The following is a 24,329-nucleotide window of genomic DNA, read 5'->3' on the forward strand; positions in this document are numbered from 1 at the left end:
GCTCTAAGCAAACTTGCCTGCACTGTTCAAGAAACTGCAAGAAAGCCATTGTTGCTGCAATGGAATGAGTGACAGGAATCTCTGGTAAAAGCTCAGCCTAAAGATGTACTAGGAGGATAGGTAGTGTAAGAACTCTTTGGTCCCTGCAAGACCATCTCTTAAACTGAGCTTTGAAGACTTAAGAGCCAAAATTTGATAGACTCTAGATCTGTCAATAGGTTGAGAATAGGTGGTAGGAGCCTGTATTTAAGCAGGAAGGCAGTGAGGAAGCTACTGACATAATTCACAGATCAGGGCAATGATCTAACATGACAAATAGTAGTGGGTGGATTCTGTAGATATTTTGAAGGCAATCATAGTAAGGCTTCTTGTGCATTGGATGTGGAGTGTGAGGAAAAGAGAGGGGTTAATGATAATTTTAAATTGTTTGTCCTGAGTACCTCAAAAAAGGAGTTGCAATTTATGGGAAAGAGTTTGGGAGGAACAAGATTAAGCTTGGTAATCAGTAGTTTAGTTGTGAACATGTTATATTTGAGTTGCCTGTTAGCATACCATTATAGATGTTCTGTATAAAGTTGGATTTACCTTTTGCCCTGAGAAGTGTTTAAAGTATGAATATACTTGAATTTTATGTTTTCCATTTCACAAAAAGAAATCAAATTCTATGAACCAGTGATAAATCATGATGGAAATAAACAACTTTAAAACTGAAGTAGAAATGGAAGCCGGCTCCTTAATTTGGTACTTGTTTTTCTTTGTTAGATTATATACAGAGGTTTAATAAATACACATAAAATAATTAGGAGAGATTTATAAGTGCTCCTCCTGACAGAATCTAAATCTCAGTCATCTGAAAGAGATATTGCTATAGAAATAGAGATTTACTGACAAATAGACTGATTGTTAGTAAATGAAACATTGTGTTTTTAAAGTTATTATTATTAATAAAACAAAGTTGTCAGGTTGATAGTATTTAGATCCTCGACCTCCTCTAAAAAGACTCCATAATTTATGACTCCATAATTAATTATTGTATGATCTACCTTCACTAATGTCAGAACAATTCTAATTTGTTTTTAATTTGAGAAATGAACATCTATTGAGAAAGTTTATATCAATGTAAACAATCCAAAATGAAGAAAGATATTTTGGAAAGCTTGGAATGTCTATCTGTGTAGACATTTTGCATTTTCATGCTCTTGTCTCAGGTGAGGTATACAGGCTTTTCATTTTATCATATTTCCCCAAATTGATACTATATAATTTTAAAAATGATTTGCGCTCATATGTTAGCTAGCAAATAAGAACCATAATAGAATTAAAACATCTGAGTGCCTTTCTAAATTCTAACTGTCTCATAGTTTTGTTTGTTTGTTTTTGTTGTTTTGTTTGTGGTCTCCTTGCAATAAGCATTCTATATCCTACTACAAGCACAAGGTCCTATTTTTCTGGTTCACCATTAACCATTAATAATTGATTCACATGTTTGCGTTATCCCAAGTTCCCCTTGGGATAAGAATAAAAGTAACTTCACACAGCTCCAAGTGTTAGTATACTAAACGGAATACAGCCCAAGTAGAATGGCATAATGAAATAAAACTATGGATACAGAAGTGTAAGCAGAGGCTTACATTTAATCATTTATTATACAAGTCTTATAAAATGTTTCTAAGAGAAACCCAATGACAATTGTTTTCCAGTGAATTATGAAGCTTCTAAATGAAATGCTCCCTGATAGCCCTAAGTGGTGTGTGTTTATTGATGATCTAATGGTTTCAGAAAGGCAGATGGTATGAATGCAAATAAAATAATAAGTCCAGATTTAGCTGCAACTCTTGTGATGTGGCCTAGTTTAGTGTTTCACAAAATTTAATGTGCCTCTGGGGAGACTGCTAAAATGCAAAATCTGTTTCAATAGATCCAACTGGGGACTGAGATTTTTACATTTCTATAATAAGCTCCCAGGCCATGCTTCTGCTGCTTATCAGAGACCATGCTCTGAGTAGTGAGGACACTAGATCAACGCATCTCAAATTTGTTTCACCTAACTCTGAGACATCTTATGGAAAAGGAATCTTATTACCAGGAGGGGCATATTCTTTTCTCTCTTGAAGATTGGTGTTGGATGTTAGCACCAAAAAAAATTACATAGTAAGGAAAATAACTCTTTTTTTATTGTGATCCACAAACACACCCCTCCCCATGATGTCTAGCCCCTTAAAATTAAATGTCCAGTACAGTATTATTAACTCTAAGCACAATATTGCACAAATCTCTAGAGCGTTTCATCTTGCATAACCGTAACTTTGTACTCGTTGAACAGCAGCTCCCCACTTCCCTCTCTTCATGATCAAGTGCTTGAAGCATATATATAAATAATGACCTTAGGTAAGAATAGGATATTTACTGAGAGAAGGTTAATTCTTACTAGATCTGCTGTCAGTGGTTGAATACTTTGTTAAGACATAGTCATGACTACTAAGTTTGTATTAACACAAAAAAGTGAATATTTATGAGACTTTAGAATGGAATTAAAAGTGAAAGTAAATATTTTGACATTATAGGCAATGTAGTATGGAAGAATGGAGAACAGCCTTCATATTCAAATAAATGTAAATTTGATTCCCAACTTTCCTTCTTCTATGACTTGCTCTAGTCAAGCCAACTAAAGTATTGAACCTTTCTAAGCCTAATTTTCTTTATCTGAAAAATGTTTACTGCAACATGATTATACAATTTTAATAATAATTACAACGGTGCCTTGTCAAAAGTAGGTTTAATAATTCCATAAATTGGAGCTCTGTTATGATTATCAATAATAAAGGTGAATTCCACAAATAATGGGTTTGTATTCCTTCTTAGACCCTCAGTAAATTATATAAAGTAATATAAAAACTACTCTGTGATTAAAATCAGGTTTTGACATGCTTTATGACCTCTTTTTATATGGATTTTTTATAATATGCTTTCAAAATTATTGGCAGATTTACTCTGTGTCTGTACTTCAAGCTGGCTAATGGAAAATGATTTATACAGTTTTATTGAATTTACAAGGGTTAGAGTAAGCAACATTAATTATTGCCATGTCATTCTTGCAGGCTCGCAGGAAGTGAGACAAAACAGAAGCCAAACTAAATGTAATTAGCATTAAAATGACTCAAGCATGAAAAATAATCGAATGGGTCCTGAAGTGTCTTATTCTTGTCAACAAAAGAAGATCATACTTGTTTGCAAAACATTCATTTTAATTGCTTTTCCCCCATCATGTGAAATATGAGAGGTGTTTTAGGTCCTTATCATATTTCTCAAATAACATTTTTGTTTTTGACATCACAACCTACACTGTCATAAATAATTAACGTGACTTTTAAAACTAGGTGATGTTAGCTGAGAATCTTACGGGATGAATGCTAGCTGCCCATCTCCCAAAGAAGTCATCACTTTTTCTTTCCCAACGTGTATTCTTTAATGTAAATAAGTGGTCTGATCAGTGCATTCTCTTTGGAGTAAACATTGAAAGTTTGGTGAGTTGGAAGTTGAATTTAACATACAAATATTCCCAAGAAAAAGATATTTTATATGGGAATTCCATCCAAATTCTGCTCACTAGACATGGGTGAGCAGTGGAAATATTTACCACTGACCCAAAACTGTAAGAAGTGAGCCCAAAATATGAGAAAATAGGCAGAAAAAAGAAAGTCTAGGAAAAGAGAGAGGAAAGAAACTGAAAGTGTGTTGTAAGTAGAAATATAGGGAAAGCCCCACAAACGGCAAGGATGTGGGGTAGAGTAGATAATGAGAGACGTAGATTAGTGTTTTGCGTTGAAGAACGAGGGGTCTGCTGTGTGGTATGAGCTGAGAGGTGCCAAGAAGGGAAAGCTGAGACTATATTCCCTGGATGTGTGCTGGAATTCAGTTTTTCTTATTATGAGACAACCTCCTCAGTAGATTTCCCTAAGTAAGGAGTGAGATCAGGCAGAATCAGAATCAAAGAGCCACAGACAGAGGATTCTTGGAACTACGGGCCTTTTCCAGAAAATCTAGGCCTCCTTTTAGTTACATCAGGGCTGATATTCCGCAGGTACATACTCCTTTGGCTCTATTATTTGTAAATCTATCAAAAGATTTTTCTACTGTTTGGTAAAAAGCTGATGCCAGAGTGATCCATGTGTCCCCTTTATATACACACCCAGTTTCTTCCCCGGGTGCTTCCAAATTCGTGAAATCAGGCGAATGAAGGAGTAATGTCAGGTATAGCGGGTTGCTCCAGGATAGCACAGCTTTATGGCTGGTATAAAGTTTAACACATCAGTAATTGTGCCTAAACAGGTTGGCTATCACCCTTGGGAGAAGTATGTTAGTTCTGGATGCTTTAAAGAATGGGGTTTCAGACAGAAATAAAATGCTCTGAGATATGAGAATGGGATGAAAAGGACCCAAAGCAGATTTTTGTCTATTTTAGAGTCCAATGGAGGTCCTTCTAACTTGGTATGGCAATATCATTAAAATGAAGTCTAATTTGGAAGCATTTCTCTATTCATGAACATAGACTGAACATAGACTACAATTATAGGAAGGAGAAAAACAAAATAGTTATAATCTTTTTTTTTTCCTGTTGTCCTAAGAAGATAATTATCTAAGTGAGAAGTTAGACCGTCCTACCTTATTATCTAAACAGTGAGTTTTACGTGACCTTGGGATGAAAAATCCTGTTTCATCCCAGTTATTTCTTTTTCATATGTAATTGTCAAACTCTCTATATCTCTATTTGCACTTCTAGATAATAAGATATGTATAACTATTCAAGCTCTAATTCTATGTCCTGAGTTAATCAATTTTCAAGTAAAATACAGATGCCCCTCTGGAGAATACCATTACATTAATTATAACACATTGCACAATTGTATAGGCTTTGTTTCCCTTCATAATGTAAAAAGTTAATTAAAGAATATATAAGATAGTAATTTTGTCATCATAGATCTCCTTTTTTCGTAGCTCAAAATAGTTTAAATTGACACTTAAATTTTCTGTAGTGTATTTTTATTAGAGAATAAATGGGCGTGTTTCCAAATATAGTGAAGTTAATGTGGAATGATCAAACTAGCAACCATGTTTTAGATATTTCCTTGTACAGGAGAGATTTTTGATCTTGTATTACAGATATACTGGGTACAAAGAATCACAATTTTGTAGGGAATAATATTTAATCTAGTCTGTCAACTTAAATCCAGCAAGAAAGTTAATACACAGAGAAAAAGTTGACAAAATTTTATAAAATAATAATAATTATTCTTACATACAAAATTTTAAGTAATGGCATTACTGTGAATGCTTTGGAGAACCATATGACTTGGTAGATACACACAACACCACAATGAGATAAGTGTCATTATCCTGATTTTACAGATGAGAAAACTGAGGCACAGAGATGATAATTGACTTGGCCCAAGGTCACGAGATAGTGAGGGATCTGGGTTTAAAAGTCAAAAAGTATGGATCCGGAATCTGTCTGGCTAATGTCTAGGCTACATGTCAATGTCAGATATGAAAGGAAGAGAATTCCTTCCATCAGAAGTGATGATTGCTAAGGGAAGTTTTCATATAACAAGGGGAATTAGAACAGGGCTTTGAAGAATGAAAAACAAATGGGGTTAATAGAGTAAGTGTGTGGCTGAAAAAGGAAAGGGAGGTAGCCATAAGGAAAGAAGTTGCAAAAGCGTAGAAATAAAGGTAGGAAAACACAACATACATATTCAAGGGATTATAGACAGAGCAGTTAGGAAACGAGTTTTTATTTAGAATTATTTAATATGACCAAGATGAATATCTTCCAAGTGTTTTGCTGGATATTATTTGATACATTATATCATTACCTACATTAAAACAGAATTCACCTTTAAATTCATGTTCTACATAAATTAGTTCCAATATTGGCAATTGTGCGTGTTTATCTTAAATGTCAATCTGTTACTAATCTTGTGATACTTTTTTCTCACAGATAATAAGATATTATCATGTCAGGAATTTGCCTATTACCCCAAGAGGACATTTTTAAAATGAACATATATATAATTTGGACACAAATAAAAACTCCCTGGCAAATTTCCTAGATAAAAATGCGAAAATCAAAAAGCAGCAGTTTATATCACTCTGTATTCTTTTTCAGGTAAACCAGTGATGATAGTGACAGAATATATGGAGAATGGCTCTTTAGATACATTTTTAAAGGTAGGATTTGGGACTAGTTATTGAAAGCGTTACTTGTACATTGGCTGTGATGGTGAAGTTGAAATCGTGCCACTTTAAAACTAAAGTTTTAAATGACATAGAAATATATGAAATCAGTAATTATACGCCAGAATTAACTTTGGTTTGAAAATTGTCCTTTACTGAAAACTTACACAAATTATTTGCCGCTACAGTTTTAAATATGTGTTAATTTGCAAAAAATAAAAAAGGAATGAAAGAGGAAAAAAAGAGAGGAAAAGAATAAAAAGAAGGAAAGAGGCGAACAAAAGTTTACAACTACTTAAATTTCTCAAAATACATAGTATCAGGCAGAGCAAGAAAAAATGTCTAAATGAGCCATACAGATATTATGAAGGTGTCAAATGGGAGTCTATAACTGCTCAGAGTCCACTTGTGGGCCAGTCACTACTCACATCAATGGAGCAGTCATGTGGTCATCAACAATAGCCAATATGGTCAGATCATCTGGGTTTCAGGAAAAGATTGTTCTATGTGAAAATTGCCCAATTTTAAATGTTGGCAACTCACTTTATTAAGAAATAGCTTGTGTTAGACAGTGTGACATATTTTCAGGTCTGATTATACCTGTAGGCTGGCTTTTTGTAACTTCAGTAGAGTGACTGTTGCTTTTGATCAGGAAAAGTGATGGGACAATGGCTTTGATGGCCATCGTAAGAAGGGCCTGCGCAATGAATATGAAAGTGGTCCACTAATCAGCCAAAGTTTCCTCTTCTAATCTCCAGCCTCTACCAGATTCTGTTGCCAAATGTTTGATCCACACTTTCACGTTCTCTCGTCTCTTAAAGTCACATCATTACTTTATTTCAAAATGATTACTGGTTGAGCCCTTTGAGTCTGTGTGATTGCATGAAGTTCAGTGCCCTTGACGAAGACAATAAACTTCCAAGAATTGCTAACATTGTCCTGGTCATTGCTCAGTCATCCCTGGCCCTTCTGCTGATACAGAAACTCCTGTATCTCCTCTGGCCACTTTATATTCACCTTAATGTGCCTATCCAGCTAGCATCTTTTAAATCACCTTAAAATACATACAGTATTGACCCAAGGCAGGTACTAGGCTGGAGTGATGAACAAACTCCTCTGATGACTGAGAATAAAGGAGTTACAATGCAGAAAAGAGCAACTAAATGAGATTTTTGACAAGGGCTTTCAAAGCCTTTATCTGCTTTGACCAGACAGAGGGCAGATAAACATTACCAAGTTAGCTATATATTTTCTAACATTTTCCATTCTCCCTCAGCTAGCAACTGCATATGAATTTTAATGAGTGATATTATTAATTTGGGAATTGAAGGAAGATTTTTTTTCGTATTTTCCCCCAGCGATTGGTGTTGCTAGAATAATGTTTCTACATTGTCTTTACAGAAAAACGATGGGCAGTTCACTGTGATTCAGCTCGTTGGCATGCTGAGAGGCATAGCGGCAGGAATGAAGTACCTTTCCGACATGGGCTATGTGCATAGAGACCTTGCTGCTAGAAACATCTTAATCAACAGTAACCTTGTGTGCAAAGTGTCTGACTTTGGACTTTCCAGGGTACTGGAAGATGATCCTGAGGCAGCCTATACCACAAGGGTAAGATCTAACAGAATGTACTTTTGAAACACTGGACTAGAGGCACTTAATTTTTTTAAGATTTTAAATCAAATACCAAAAGGGCATTCCTATAACAAAATCAGGAAGGGAAAGAGAGGATATTAAAAGTCCAGATAATTCTCCTTTCTATGAATCAGCAAACTCAAATATTAAACTTAGATAAAAAAAATAAAATATTCTTCTCGGCCAGGCACCGTGGTTCACACCTGTGATCCTAGCACTCTGGGAGGCTGAGGCAGGAGGATCTCTTGAGCTTAGGAGTTCAAGACCAGCCTAAGCAGGAGTGAGACCCTGTCTCTACTAAAAATAGAAATTAGAATTATATTTAATAAACCTGGGCTAAGCAAGATCAACGTTATAGAAAAGTCTTTTGCCAATGAGATTGGTTGGTATCTTAGTTAAGTGCAAAAAGCAGATTTTTGAAGGTTTGTGTCCATGTGTCATGCTACAGCAGTGGTCCCCAACCTTTTTGGCACCAGGGACTGGTTTCATAGAAGACAATTCTGGGGGTGGAGGACATGGTACCAGGATGATTCAAGCACATTACGTTTTTTGCACAGTCAAATCTCTCTGCTAATGATAATCAGCATTTGCAGCCGCTCCCCAGCATTAGCATCACCGCCTTAGCTCCACCTCAGATCATCAGGCATTAGATTCTCATAGGGAACCTAGAACCCTCGTATACACAGTTTACTGTAGGGTTCTAGTTCCTATGAGCATCTAGTGCGCCCACCAGGTGGAGCTTATGCAGTGATGTGAGCAATCAGGAGGGGCTGTAAATACAGATGAAGTCACTTTGCTTGCCTGCTGCTCACCTCCTGCTGTGCAGCCTGGTTTGTGGCCCTGGGTTGGGGACCTTAGTGTTACAGGGCTACTTGAGACACAAAGATCCTGAGATCTCCCAATACTTACCCCTCTAAAATGGGATGTGGTGGTATTTTGTGGAAAATCTACAGGAGAGACAAGAAGATAAGGGAACTTCGGATGATATTAATGACACATACGATGGTCAGAGGACCAGGAGAAAAATTATGGGCTGAGGTTTAACGTAATCAACAAAGGACAATTTTGAGAGAATTATAGAACATCTATGCATAACAAGGCCTCATCATGTGACCTTGCCTAGGAATAGTTAATTAACAAAAATAAGTTTCAGGAAAGTCTTCTTCGAGTGGTATTACCATATATCTAAAGAGCAAATAATTCAAACCTTACTTCAACTCCCAGAATAATTTCAAACATGACCCCAAATTATTATTTCTTTATATATCTTGAAACTTTGGTTAATAAACAGCAATTTAAATCCCTGTTTTTTTCCCCCAAGTATGTGAATTAAATCACTCCCTTCCTCTAAAAAGGGAAGGTATACATCAGTCTTTATACAAGAAAGTATTAAAGCCTTCACCTCTCTTTCTGTTGATATATATTTGCTTATAGAGGAAATATTTGGTCATATGGGCTTTGCCTGCTTTTAAAAATTAATCAAAAAATAATGTCACCCTGAAGGAGGCAGGATATAAAACTCCTTATTGTGTGTACTAAGAGAAAACATACCAAATAATTTCTTTTTTTTTTTTTTTTTTTTTTTTTGAGACAGGGTCTCACTCTCTCACCCAGGCTGGAGTGCAGTGACGTGACCATAGCTCACTGCAGCCTAGAATTCCTGGGCTCAAGCGATCCTCCCACCTCAGCCTCCTAAGTAGCTGAGACTACAGGCATGCACCACCACATGCAATTATTTTTTTAAAAAAATCGTTTGTAGAGACAGGGTCTCACTATGTTGCCCAGTTTGGTCTTGAACTCCTGACCTCAAGCAATCCTCCTACCCCAGCCTCCCAAAGTACTGGGAGTACCGATGTGAGCCACCAAGCCCAGCCCAAATTAATTTTATACCATGGAAAAAAAAACTCTAAACTTGATAATGTGATAAATTGTCCCCCGTAATCCAATTTCAGTAATTTTAAATTTGGTTGAGTTATACAGATACCCTCTTAAATTGAGCAGTCTTACAAAATAAATATATGCTAGCAGAAAAAAAGAGAAAACAAGTCTAAAAGAAATAACACAACATCGAGGGAAGGTATAACTGTAAGTTTGTAATCTATCTGATTTTCATGTTTGTGTTATTAACTACTAAGCTTCTCAGGATTGCATTCAGCAACCTAGAATTTCCATTTACAGTTTGTGCATTAAAGAAAAAAAGGCACCCGGGGAATTTGAATCCTGTACTCTGTGTGAGAAAGTCATGAGGATATACCTTATTGATTTGCTTGACTGCCTGCTTTCCCTTACTTAGAGCTGCCATCCTGAGTACTGTAATTGAGATGTGGATCCTGTATGTATCCCTGTAGTCAAACAGAATTTAAACTAGAAACTTTCCGGACAGCCAATTAGTAGTTAGTCTACAAGTGCTTATGGGCTGAGAGTTGTGAAAAGAGACCGCGTGCTGTCAAACAGATTCACTTAAAAATGCTGTATCTCTTTCTAGATGTTTTCAGCATGGCAACAGTATCCCTAGATACGTTTGAAGTAGGTGGGGATATTTTTCATTCTTTTTCAATTTTAGGGAGGCAAAATTCCAATCAGATGGACTGCCCCAGAAGCAATAGCTTTCCGAAAGTTTACCTCTGCCAGCGATGTCTGGAGTTATGGAATAGTAATGTGGGAAGTTGTGTCTTATGGAGAGAGACCCTACTGGGAGATGACCAATCAAGATGTGAGTATGGGACTGTTCTTTCTCACGTTGAAAATGAAATGCTTTGTTCTCTGAGTCAAGACACTTACAATGTTTTTCATTTCTGAAAGTGACGGTTGCTTACAAAACTGAAATACTTTGCTTACCCTCTGATCTGTTTTGTTGTTGCAATATCCTTTATTCAGAAGCTCAAAATGAGTTAGTACAAAGGAAAATAAGTTACAGTTCTATAGAAACTCGGTCCCTTGTCAGACAGTTCTAGTTGCACTGTGGGGATATTTCACTCAATTTATGTCAGGATCATTTTCAAAGATAAAGAAAGAGCCATCAAAGAATGAATACTGACAGGTAAGTTTCTGTGATTTGCATTTGATAAAGGCAGCTAATACTCCAAACCAGAAGGATGAATGATATTGATTTAATAGTGGATGCTCTTAGAGGATAAAAAGGAATAATCTATGTTTCTTTAAATTAAAAAATATAAGAAGAGTTGTATTATCTATTTAATTTGGGGGGGAAAAAACAGACTCTTACCACAATGGGAAAACAACTCAGGCTTAAAATAACAGAATTCTGGAATTAAAGGAGCCATGAAAGAATCTTCTATTCAATTCAGAATGTTTATTATTTGATGACTGACACATGGCTCTTTAATCTTTGCCTTTGTAATTTTCCATCATTACTATTCAAAGCAGCCCCTTTCCATTTTGCAACATATGGAAATTTGATATTTTTCTTTTGAGAAGCAGCAAAATAGTTATAAAAGCAGCTGACATTAATTGAGCCCTTACTATGTGCCACAGAATCTCTTAAGTGCTTTACCAATTAATATCTCATCACTTCTTTGTAAAGCCAGTATATTGAACAGTCTTAATTTCATTATGTACTTACTGGAAACATTTATTTTTCTCCAAAAATTTCTTTCATCTATGCCCTATGCCTTCAAGATTGTTAATCACTATAGAGCTTCAGCTGAATTTTGTTGAAACAACAATGCCAGTCACTAACATTCACTTTCCAATATAAAAATTCAAGTCCAATCTAGAAGTCAATCCCATGTTCGTTTCAAAGTGTTTTCCACAACTGCAGCGCCAGCCTGACCCTAGGTACCTAGAGTGGGAACGAAGAATGGTCAGATTTTTGCTTCTCCTCCTCTGCCAGAGTCTGTATCTGTATTCTTCAGGATTGGTCTGGATGGAGAGACAGAAAAGAAGGGGCAAGATTGTTTTCATAATGGGAGGGGGAGGCTATTGATACCTCCTGTGGGACAGATGCCCAGACATCAGTTCTCTCCTGAGGCACCTGTCTGAGCATTTCCAAAAGGCGTAGCTGAAGGCTTCCTCCCTGCACGTACACCAGAGGAGGAGGCCGTACTTCAACTTCCTACAGTTCCTCTCACTTGCCACCTGTTGCCCCCATAGTCTCCTACTGTACCATGCCTATGCCCACTTTACCCAAGGGAAACGCATTCTTGTTGGGTGCTCTAGCAATGCTGCCTCTTTGGTGCTTATTGCAGACGTCTCCAGCTAGCCAACCTTCTTCTAATTTCCCCAGGTGAGAAGGCAGGGTCTCAGGCCAGCTTTCCTAGGAATTGTTCCACAGCATTCTTCTCTGATTGCAGCAGCACACTGTCTTCGTGCATTCCTGCCTCTCAGCAATCACACTGCAAGGCAGTGAGTCAGTTCCCTTCTTGTCACCTCAAATTGCTAAAGTGGTTTTCTTTGTGCTCCACTCTACTTGGAGAGTGCTGACTGATGTCTCTAAATCTGGGAAAACAGTATTTATTGTCTTCAGCTTTATGATTTTAGGGGTAGGACTGTGACAAAACTATCATTCAATTCCTATTTTTTAATATATATATTTTTATATTTAAAAAACCATCAGAGAAATGCTATTATTATAACTGTTTTACAGTTAAGAAACTAAGGCTTAGAGAAGAAACTAAGGCTCAGAGAAGTTGAATGACTTTCTTAAGGTTACAAAAATAATAAAATTATACCAGAAATTTCAACCTTGTTCTCTAAAATTTTCGTATCTAACTATCCAGCTGAATTGTTATCTGCTACCTCCCTTCACTCACTTCCAATCAGTGATCCTAAATCAGCCTTCAAATTGAATATAAAACATTCAATTCAATGTGTAATACTTACCCATTTACTACTTTCTATTCTTCAGATAAATGGCAAATTCTAACATGTCATATGACAGAGCACTGCATGGTTTGGCTTCTAAGTTATCTCAAGGTTCATTTCAATGCCTTTCTTCCCTTTAATTTTTGGAAAGGTATCTTAATCTATACCGCCAGCAAACATTGATATGCTAGTCCCTACCGTGTGTCTACTACACTCAAGGTAAACATTTGTCCCTTACTTGCCTAGTTAACTCCAACTCAAACCTGAGGTATTTTGAATTCTGATTTTGTTACTTAGAATTATTAGTCCTTCCCAACTGTGTAGCACATCATCCTCATTACTGGCAGTTAAAGCTAATATAGTTGTGTCTGTCACAGATAGAATTATAGCCCAAAGTAGACTGTGGTGCTAAGTGAACGTTCTTAAGTGTTTATGCTGGTCTTGACTAGACTTGCTTGTGCTCCTGGGGGCCAATTGATCTATATTGGTACACCCTGGCTCTCCTTCAAAAATCTCTCACTTTTCTCCTCGTACCAGCAGGCTAGCCCAAACGTGATCTCATTTGCCAAGTGGCTAAAGGGCAAGAAGGAGCCCACATGTATCTCAGCCTAAAACACATCTGCTAAAATCCCACTGGCCAATCCCATGACAAGAGGGCTGGGCCACTGACTGTTCTTTGTGGGTGAAGACTATAAAGTTACATAGATAAGTGAATAAAAGTTCATTTATTTGATGCTTAAAAGCTTCTTTGGCATCGTAGCATCATCCATTCTTGCTTTCATAGGTGCTTCTTTGTTATTTTTATTATTCTTTTTTAATTTTATTTTTTTTCCTGATTTCTGTCATTTGAGTATCTTGAAACTCTTCCAGGTAACGTTATTGCAAACTATTTAGAAAAATACAAGGAAGTGCTGATATAATATTTTCAGAAATTTATTTTAAAAATCTTATATTTTGGCTTTTACAAGGTATTTCAGGAATTTAAATGAGGTTTACAGAAAATGATCATATAATTATAGATGTTAGTGTCTGTCTTCAATACAAAGTCCAATACATGCTTTATTATTATACTTCCTCAACAAGTTAACGATCATCATTGGCATTTAGTTTCTAGATACAGCACTAAATTTGATATGCCCTAACTTCTAACCAAATTTTGTATACAAGAAACATGACAAACCAACTGTCTTTGAAGATCGTGATCCCTGCATATTTCTCTGGAAAAAAATTCTCAGAGAACAAAGTAGAAATACTGACTTGGCAATTTCAAATGATATATCCCATAATCTCTACATTCCAGATGCTATCTGATTGTGAAAGGGTTTTGCCACCATGAAAATGTTACATTACCAAGACATGCAGGATAATCTAAATCTCACAGAGGAGACCTTCCTCTGTGTCAGGAGGACAGAATGCAGCAGTAGGTTTCTTTTGATTTCAGATTGCAGCTGCCATGACAGAGAAAAACTGTAACAATACATAATAAAAATAAACTAGAACTGCTAAGATGATTTTAGGTAAATACCAGACCATGAACTCTGATGCAAGCTCAGAAAGCTAAGATAACATCCTGCAGTCAGTAGAAGCCTATTTATTGATAGTAAACATTTTAAATGTCAACAATTTTCAGAACCTAAGATAAAAACCAAACTAACGATTTCATTGCATTGCATTTTTATATATAATGACAGTGTCTGTTTCTTGCACGTATTATGGAATGTGTGAATGTATAGATTGTACTAAGCATTGTTTCCAAAAAGTTTTAAAGACTTATTTAAGAAATCTGTTTTGTTAATTGTCTTATGTTACAGTTATTTTTTTCCTCGTTTTTAGGCAGTTTTCTGTGCTTTCTTTTTCTTGCAAGTTTTAATCCAGTAGTTTTATTGCTACTTCTCTTGTCTCAGATCTTTCTTATAAGGCAGCAAGAATATTTGACTCCAAAAAGAGGTCAACTAGCTTTGAACCAGGTGTTCCTTTCTTCCTATTTCTACTCTTTGTTTCAACTTCTGATATGAAAGAAAGGTATACACACACACACATATACACCTAAATATTTTGTGTCAAAACAAGGAGCATGTTGTAATTAACTAAAGTAAGAGTATGAAGAATTTAGTTCTCACCCAAACTGCAAATTACTAAGATTTGACAGTGAGCAAATTATTCAACTTCTTAGCCTCAAAATAATGTCTAAAATGAGTGTGTTGGACCAAAGAATATTGGTTCTCTAAGATAATATTGATCTTCTAAGGATAATGCTACCCTTGGATATAAGTAATTGTTTTAAGAACTAGTATCCTCATGATAACTACCCTTTTCAAAAAGTGATACATAAAGAATTAGCAGTACTTCAGCTCAAAGTTCTTACACCTTGCAGTATAACAACAACAACAAAATAAAAATCTTGGACATAGAGCCAGTCATTTAGTATTCTACAACTCTTGCTGTCATTTTCAATGATTATAAAGAGAAGGGGCTGGAAAAGAGGATTTCTAAGATCTTTTTAAACCCTGTAACTCTATTGCTCTAAGATCGATATACTAAGAAAAAAGACATGCTCAATTTGTCTTTAATTACCATTGAAAATAGGAAACAAATCCTGGCACAAAACTGATACATCTGAAAATGTTTTATGTTATCTGAGATTATTTCCAGAAATATATTCACAAACTCTAGTCATTTTGGGTAGCTTCATATCTCATAGTAACAGCTCTTCTATGTAGGATCTTAAGTAGATACCTAGCAATATAAGCACTAAGTCCTAAGTAGAACTTAATTCATGGAAACACACAGCTGATGTTCAAATTTTCCCTATGATTTTCTTGCTACTCAGTTTTCAAGCCTACATTTTCACTTCTGTGATGAAGAATGCACCATCTTCCAAAATAGCTCATTTTAATTCTGAATATATATATATACACACACACATGCATATGTATATATAGTGCAAATAAATATGAATCTTTAGGGTAAGGTTCATGCCCCTCTCAAATTATTTTCATGTGGGGGGGTAATTATTTCTAATTTCAATGGTGTGACTCAGTATGAAAGTGGAAAGACTACAGGTTTATATGCCAAAAGCACCTGAATATTGTTCATTGAACTTGTTAGGTAGGTTTTTACCCCCTTCTTCCTCCCCCCATCCCTCTTGTTGATTCCCAATAATTTTTACTTCTTTCTGTGCCCATGTGTGCACATCAGTTAGTTCCAAATTATTAGGGAGTACATGGGTATTTGTTATTCCATTCTTGAGATGCTTCACTTAGGATAATGGTTTCCAGTTCCTTCCAAATTGCTGCAAAAATATATTAATTTGTTCCTTTTTATGGCTGAGCAATACTCTATGGTATATATGTGTGACATACACACACACACACCCGACATCTTGTTAATCCACTCATGAATTGATGGGCACATAGGTTGATTACACATATCTGCAATTGTGAATTGTGCTGTAATAAACATTTGAGTACAAGTGTCTTTTTTGATAAAATGACTTCTTTCCCTTTGGGTAGATACCCAGAATTGGGATTGCTGGATTGAATGGTAGGTCTACTTTTAGTTCTTTGAGGAATCTACACACTGATTTCCATAGAAGTTTTACTAATTTGCAGTCCCACCAACAGTGTATAAGTGTTCCTTTCTCTCTGCATTCACACCAGCATCTACTGTTTTTGGACTTTTTAATAAGAGCCAATCTGACACAGGTAAGGTGATATCTCGTTGTTTTGATTTGCATTTCTCAGATGATTACTGATGCTCAGCATTTTATTTCTCTTGGGCATTTGTCTTTCTTCTTTTGAGAAGCATCTGTTCATGTCTTTTGCCCACTTTTTAACAGGATTGTTTGCTTTTTTCTTGCTGATTTGTTTGGGTTCTTTGTAGATTCTGGATGTTAGCTCCTCATCAGATGTATAGTTTGCTAATATTTTCTCCCATTCTGTAGGTTGCCTATTTGCTCTCTTGATTATTTCCTTTGATGTGCAGAAGCTTTTAAATTTAATCAAGTCCCATTTATTTATTTTTGTTATTGCTGTAATTGCCTTTGAGATCTTAGTCATAAATTCTTTGCCTTGGCCATTATCTAGAAGAGTTTTTCCTACATTTTCTTCTAGAATTTTTATGGTTTCATGTCCTACATTTAAGTATTTTATCCATCTTGAATTATTTTTTTTGCAAATAGTGAGAGATAGGGGTCTTGTTTTATTCTTCTGCATGTGGCTATCCAATTTTTCCAGCACCATTTATTGAATAGGGCATTTTTCCCGAGTGCATGTTGTTGTCTGCTTTGTAGAAGGTCAGTTGGTTGCAGGAAGATGGTTTTATATGCGGGTTCTCTGTTCTGTTCCGTTGGTCTATTTCCCTATTTTTGTACTGCTGTTTTGGTTACTATATTCTTATATTGTAGTTTGAAGTCTGGTAATGTGATGCCTCCAGATGTATTCTTTTTGCTTAAGATTGCTTTGGCTATTCTATTCCCATTTCTTAGCTGCTAAAGATGGGAAATTACTTAACTTTCCCATTATTTGAAACCTCAGTGTTTCATCTGTAAAAATGTGTATAACAATTCTTATCTTGGAGATGTATAGTAAGGATGAATATATATAATACTCATATAGTCCCCATGGCAATGGCATAATCCATGGGCTAGTTTAGGTTCTCCAAGAAGCCTATATCAAGAGAAGGTAATAAGATATGCATGAGTATTATTAGGGGGACATATTTGTAAGAAAAATCATAGAAGGATGAAAGGAAGCTAGGAGAGATATTCTACTGTGACACCAGTCTGTCCCTGAGTTTGGTTGAGATGGAAGGAAGGAAGTTTGGGTGCAAGTGACTGACAGGAAGTTCAGTTCTACTTCCAGTGAGTCCCCAATCTAACACTGCCTGTCACAGGAGGTTTCCCATACCTCATGGAAATGGGCCTGTCTTATCTCTGCCATGCTTAACACTTGCCTGGGAATAACCTGCGTAGAACATGGCCGTGGTGAAAATTTCACAAAGGGTTTTAGAACACAGCAGTTTGGGTCGTTGGCCAATAACCATCCCTGTAGGTGAGGATCTGAGAGACCAATTTTCATAGTTGCCATGTTCTACCCTCATTTTAGCACAGACTACTTCTCCACATAGATTTAGAGAGCATCTGTTCCATGGTTGTGTGAACTTCTGTTCCTGAGAGAGAACTCAGAAGAGGAAGGTTACTGGATGAACTATAGCCTCTGTACCTTCAATCTCAGGATCTCACCTAGTCCTTGTCCTCTATCTGTTTCACTATCCATTCTGAATTCCCATCACCTATGAACTTGCTAGGTGGTGGTGGCTTAACCAGTGGTCTGATCCAATCCCTCATTCTTGTGGTTTCACATGTATTTCTCCCTGCCCCAACTATGAGAAGGCAGTCTAACTGCCTCTTGCTGCTTAGTATCAATTTTCCTTGCCAACATGGTGACTACTCTTCTGCTGATCTTTTTGCACAAGTAACTTCATAACTGTTAGGTCAGTGGAACCCTAGCTATGCTTTCTCGCAAAAGTCACTGGGAATGGAGCACACCATAGAAATCTGATTTAATACATATACATGAAGAATGGCACCCAATCCTTCTGGAGCATTGTCTTCGTGTTGGTACTGCCTTTAAAAGACCATTCCAGCATTCTGTGAGGCTAGTTGCTTCTGGATGCTAAGCTATGTGTAGCAATGTGCTGAAACCATCTCATAGCAGCTAACATACTTTCTACCTGAATGAGACCATGTTAGTAGCTTACAATTGGCATGGAGAGAGTATTTGTACCACATACATTTGCAAATGTTAAAAATCTGTTTTTCATCTAAGGGGAGCCAGCTGTTACAAATTTATCAGCACATCATGAAGTACAGGTCCTGGAATAACATCATTTTATTAAATATCACTTTGTTATGATGCTGTTGAGAAAAAAAGTATGTGTAGTTTGCACATTCTCCTCATGTCTGCATGAGTTTTCTTTGGGTACTTTGGTTTCCTCACACATCTCAAAGATGTGAATGGGAGGTGAATTGGCATGTCTAAATGGCCCCAGTCTGAATGAATGTGGTCTGTGTGAACACGCCCTGTGATGGGATGGTGTCCTGTCCAGGGCTGGTTCCTGCCTTGGTCTGTGAGCTGCCAGGAGAGGCTCTGGTCCCCTGGGACCTTAAAATTAATAAGCAGGGAAATAATTCTGTTACTTGTTTTTATTAATCCTTTTTAAATGTATGTATAGCTCATATTTATTTCAGTGTTTAATTTTAGACATGTTTTGGTCTTTAGTTAGAAGTTTGGTGATGTTTTTGTGACCAAAAATATGCCATAGGAACTTAACTCTTGTTTATATTAATTAGCCTAGGGTAACATTGGTTTTGTTATACATTGATCTGCTTAAAGTTGCAGTTTCCAAGAACCTATTGAGGATGTTAAGTGATAACTCCACACATCCTTCATTGTGAAGGGCATACCCTGGCTGGTAACATGCTATGTGGGATCCTATGTTTGTAGATCAAGCATTCCAAAATTCCTAGTGCTAGCTGAGTTTTTGTGAACAGGAATATCGAACTATACCCAAAAGTAGGTATATATACCTAAATAGATGAACCCAGTTGATCCTTACATGATGGAAGGAGACCAGCAGAGTCAACATGCCACTAAATGAATAATGCTATATTGGAGGCTCAGTTGGGGGTTTTAGGAATTGGGAGGAGAGGCAGTATTCTTTAAATTGTGTTCAGACTATTGATTTATATGTCAATGCTGAGAAAATGCATATCCTATAATAAGATCTTAGATATAGCACATCTGAACTGGTGCCAGATTGTCTGTAAAACTTCCGCTTGCCTTTTTCTTTCCTTTGCTCCTTCAACCACCTAGATTAACAAATGTAAGAGAAATGAGGAAGTCAATTGAGATTATGACTCCTTTGATTGTATGTTATAAATTATATGGGAAATTGAACAATGTAAATTGCACTTTGGTAGATCTGGGTAGATTTCCAGCATTTTACAAACCACCAAAGTATTAATGTCATTCATTTCTTCCTAAAACTATAAAGGAAAAAATAGTTAAAAATGAAAAAAATGATTTCAAAATTTCTACATATAAAATCTAAACTTATACCTCCAAATCTAGTTTAAAAATAAATTCTAAAGATGAATTTAGAATTAGATTCAATGACCTAATTACCCAGACCAAGTTCTAAGTTAACATAGAGACAGAGCATTATATTTCCAAATACCAATGTACTTGAAAATAAAACTAATTAAGTTATAGATTCTGTAGATCACAGATCAAATAACTTTAATGAATCAATTTAATTTTTTCACTTTATAGTCACATATAAAGACAAGCTGCTCAGTGGAGGAAAGAATTTTTTTTTTAAATAACTGCTAAAGAGAAAATAGAAATAATTGTTAGCAGCTTTGGAAAAAAGCACATTATGAAATAAATCATGTTTTAACATTTTTATTCTTTTTTGTAAACCTTTGGTTGGTAATTCTGGTTTATGTGTTTATTGTTTTATTTATATGTTGAAATTATGAAATTACATTATGTATTCTATTGTGTTAGTTATTACATTGCTTATATTGTTTCTGAGGTAAGTTAACTAAGGTGGTAAGTGAGATCTTTTGCCCATAGTCATCCTATTATTTCTCTGGCCATTTCTGTTCAGAGTCCTTGAGTAATTTTTATTTCTCAGCCTATACCTAACTATTGGTGTTTCTCAGGACCTTTATTATATGCTTTTCCCACGGTGATATAAATTACACCAACTTCAAGCTGTGACCAAGTGCTGATGACCCTCCCATTTATGCTATGAGTCCAAATGTCTCCTGTGTTCTAGCCAGCTTCCTGCAAATTGCCATCTGGGTGTTCCCCACTCACCTCAAACACAAGAAGTTCCAAATTATACCTAACAATATTTTCCACCCTCGTAAATGTGCTACCTCATGTTCACAGAAACAGCCATCCAGTGTGGTAGGCTTGAATTTGTTTGGCTTCAACTACTTTCCTCTCCTCTCTGCACCTATGTCATAAATGTCCCTTAAATCTACCATTTCATCTTCTTTCCATCTGCTGTTGCATTTGTTCAGATGACATTTCTTTTCTCATGGAGAGACTGGTTTCTTTCCCATTCTTAAGAGTTATCTTTGGGGAAAAAAATCTTTTGAGCTTATGGAAGTAGAAGGTACAATTGTGGGTATCTGAGGTTAGGAAGAGGAAACAGGATAGGGGAGATATTAGTTCCAGGACACAAAATTACAAGTAGATAGCAGGAATGAATTCTGGTTTTCTGCAGCACTGTGGGGCAAATATGGCTAATTATAATTTATTGTGTATTTTCAAAAAGAGGAGAGGATTTTGAGTGTTCACAATACAAAGGAATGATAAATGTTTGAGGTGATGGATATGCTAATTACCCTGATTTGATCATTATGCATTGTATACATGCATGGAAATACCATTCTGTATCCCATAAATATGTGAAATTATTATATGTTAATTAAAAATAAAAAGGAATTAAAAAAAATAAAAAAAATCTTTGTAAATTTCCTATTCCAATCATTTTCTCCATTTATCAAATCAAATCTCAATTCTTTGTGGAAAAATATGATTAAGTTTAATTGTTAAAGAACTGTCCACAATAGGATTTTGAGAAATATGTTCAATAATACTGGTTTTGGCATCAATCAACATTTGAATTTTAATAATTGATTAAAACCTGTATTGTTATGTTCAGTAGCATAAACAAATATCTTCTGGAATTAGATATTTTAATGGTAGCAGCAACTTTAAAAATGTTTGTGATAAAATGACCTCACAATTAGACTGATACTCATATGTGTGGTTACATTTAAAATCAGTGATGTTTGTAATTCCTGTGCTACTAGACAGTCATTCCATATTCCTGACAGAAATCAGCAGATGATAATAAACAGTCAGACCTTGACATTATTAAATGATACATGAGACAGTTATGGTAATTTAGCCTTTGACTTATCCATCATTTACCATCCAAAAGTCTCTCTTGAAGTAAAATTGCAGTTCTATTACTTTAAAAAATTGTGGCTGTGCACATACTTTTTCATTGAAAAGACATTAACTTTTCAGAGAAATCAGTAGAAAATTTAATCTCTATTTGATTCCTGAATGCAAAAATAAATAAAACATGAACTGTATATTTTTATGTCAATTAATTTTACAAATCACCCATCATCAAGATTTTAGGTAAAAATGATTACCATTTATTTTATTTGTAATTTGTGAAGAAAGCTTATCTTTTTATATTATGATAGTATTTTTCTTTTATGTTGTTTTATTTTGCAGCAAATAGAAGTAATCGTGGATTTTAAAGATAGTGATGCTGGATGTTATTGCAAGAGTAAAAATAAGAAAGGATGAAAACTGGACAGTGGAACATTTCTCAAGCTCTTCTATACTAACTTTGTGGTGCTGGGGGGCTTGTTCTGTTTTGCTTTACACAGGTGATTAAAGCAGTAGAGGAAGGCTACCGTCTGCCAAGCCCCATGGACTGTCCTGCTGCTCTCTACCAATTAATGCTGGATTGCTGGCAGAAAGACCGAAATAGCAGGCCCAAGTTTGATGAAATAGTCAACATGCTGGACAAGCTGATACGTAACCCAAGTAGTTTGAAGACCCTGGTTAATGCTTCATGCAGGTATGAGGCCAGATCTGAGCAACTTTCCAGAAGGTAGCTAATTCAAACTGATGTCCCAAATAATGTCATGAGTTAAATCTTTCTTGTACATGTTAATCTAGGAATTTATATGACACATGTATTTGAATATAGTCTTTGCATAATGTTACTGTCTTATAATGAATGAAATATGTGACTAAATTACAACTAAAAGCACCTATACCTACGCTAATAGTGTAGCGTGGCAATTTCAGAAAAATGTGAACTATAGCAATATTCTGGTAACATAAAAAAATACACTCAAATGTGTGTATTTTCATGTGTTTTGGAGGACAGATTTAGATGGGGAAAATAAGATTTTAAGATCATCAGGAAAATCCAATTAATCATTGATATATTTTAAACCAGAGATATCTACCAATAATTACTTTGATTTCTTTAGAATATGTTTTAGTGTCTGTCATTTAAATGTGAATATTTTTTCATGTTCATATTTATGAACATTGACAACTTTAGGGACCCTGTTGCTCTTACCCAGTTGTATACAGATATTTGGCTAATCATTCAGTGTGTAGTTTGAACAAGGCTTAACACTGACAAATGAGTAATCTCATGGAAAAAATGGATGTGGGTAAATGAGCATATTTTTTACTTTTCTGAATAGCACATGAATGCATTTAAATAATGTTGCATGTTTGTGAAGCATGCTTTTCTCTTTACCTGAAAAACATAATTACCTGCTCAAAAAATAAATCAGTTTGATTCTGTACTAGAAAATTTACCAGATTTTTATTTTGACCATATTTGAGGAATTTTTTTTTTTTACAAGAAAGTGTTATGTTGGTAACTACATTGGCTGCCTTTTAGTATGAACTAAATGAGAAACAATTTGTTGATGAAGTTACAAAAGTACTATGATCCTGACATAACATTTGTTTACTAGATGAAAAGCCATTTTAAATACAAATGAGGAATGGAATCTTCAAACTCTGTTCAGGCATCATTAACTTTCTGTTGTAGCAACTGGAGAATGTGTCTTTTTAGAAATTATTCCTTATGTTTCTCCCTAGATATCTGCTTTTAAATTGATTTTTGTCACGTAAAATATTAAGACTTTCTTCTACTTGCTTGAATTATGTTACATTGTCACAAATGGACATAAGGAAAGGAAGTAAAAATAAACTCTTAATGTTCTCCATTGCATTAATTTATATTGGCATCTACATTGTAGCTGGAGAGAAATTTAAAATTTTCCAAATCATTTCCATATATCCTTGCATGCAGTATATAGAATTAAGCTTGCTAGGTTTTGTTTAAGCAGATTTAGCTTTAAGACCAGCTATACCTCTGGCTACCTTTCCTTTATTTATTCATCTGCAAATCCTGATTCTAGAAGGTGTTAGTTCTTGGTTCATGACTTGAGTGACCATGTAGATGATATTCAAATACCTCACACTATCTTGAATTTTTCTTCTTCAATGATTTTGTTCTCAAATGTACGTTGGCCTCTCCTCATGGTTATATTCTAATTCTTGGTATTATCAAAACTTGCAGCTCTTCCGTAATTTCAACTTTGAGATCCTAATCTCCAGCTGTTTCCTCCTATATTTGTATCTCCAACTGTTATGGTCTGAGACGCGAGAAATGACCACCTAAAGACCGAATGGAGCCAAATCAGGAGTCTTTATTAGCTGGCCAGCGACTACTCTCTGCACCGCCCAAAGGCGGCACAGAAAGCAGCCGTGAGCCTTTGAAACAGAAAGTTTTTATATTGTAAGTTTGTAGGTGGACAATTACTAAGACAGAGCAAGCACACATACAAAAAGCCTTGAGTAAGCATTATGTCATTTTCTTATCTTTGGTGTAACAGGATCTGGGCAGTTTGGGCTCTGGGCCATATCTTGTTCACGCAAAACATGAGTGTTGTAATAGCTTCACACAAAACGTGGGGGCTGTAATCATCTTACGCAGAACAT

At 35.6% G+C, this 24,329-nt stretch overlaps 1 protein-coding gene across 5 annotated transcripts in view; it reads left to right on the top strand.

The window, feature by feature from the left end:
* EPHA5 (EPH receptor A5) overlaps positions 1-24,329 on the top strand; it is a 272,484-nt gene that overhangs the window by 237,715 nt on the left and 10,440 nt on the right. For all 5 annotated transcript variants that reach the window (XM_069457146.1, XM_069457142.1, XM_069457144.1 and 2 more), the window contains 4 exons: positions 6,167-6,228; positions 7,636-7,845; positions 10,433-10,582; positions 22,181-22,374. In XM_069457146.1, coding sequence (XP_069313247.1) covers positions 6,167-6,228; positions 7,636-7,845; positions 10,433-10,582; positions 22,181-22,374 — 616 coding nt within the window. The remainder of the gene's footprint in view (positions 1-6,166; positions 6,229-7,635; positions 7,846-10,432; positions 10,583-22,180; positions 22,375-24,329) is intronic.

This window comes from Eulemur rufifrons, chromosome 24, assembly GCF_041146395.1.
Source record: "Eulemur rufifrons isolate Redbay chromosome 24, OSU_ERuf_1, whole genome shotgun sequence".
Taxonomy (NCBI): domain Eukaryota; kingdom Metazoa; phylum Chordata; class Mammalia; order Primates; family Lemuridae; genus Eulemur; species Eulemur rufifrons.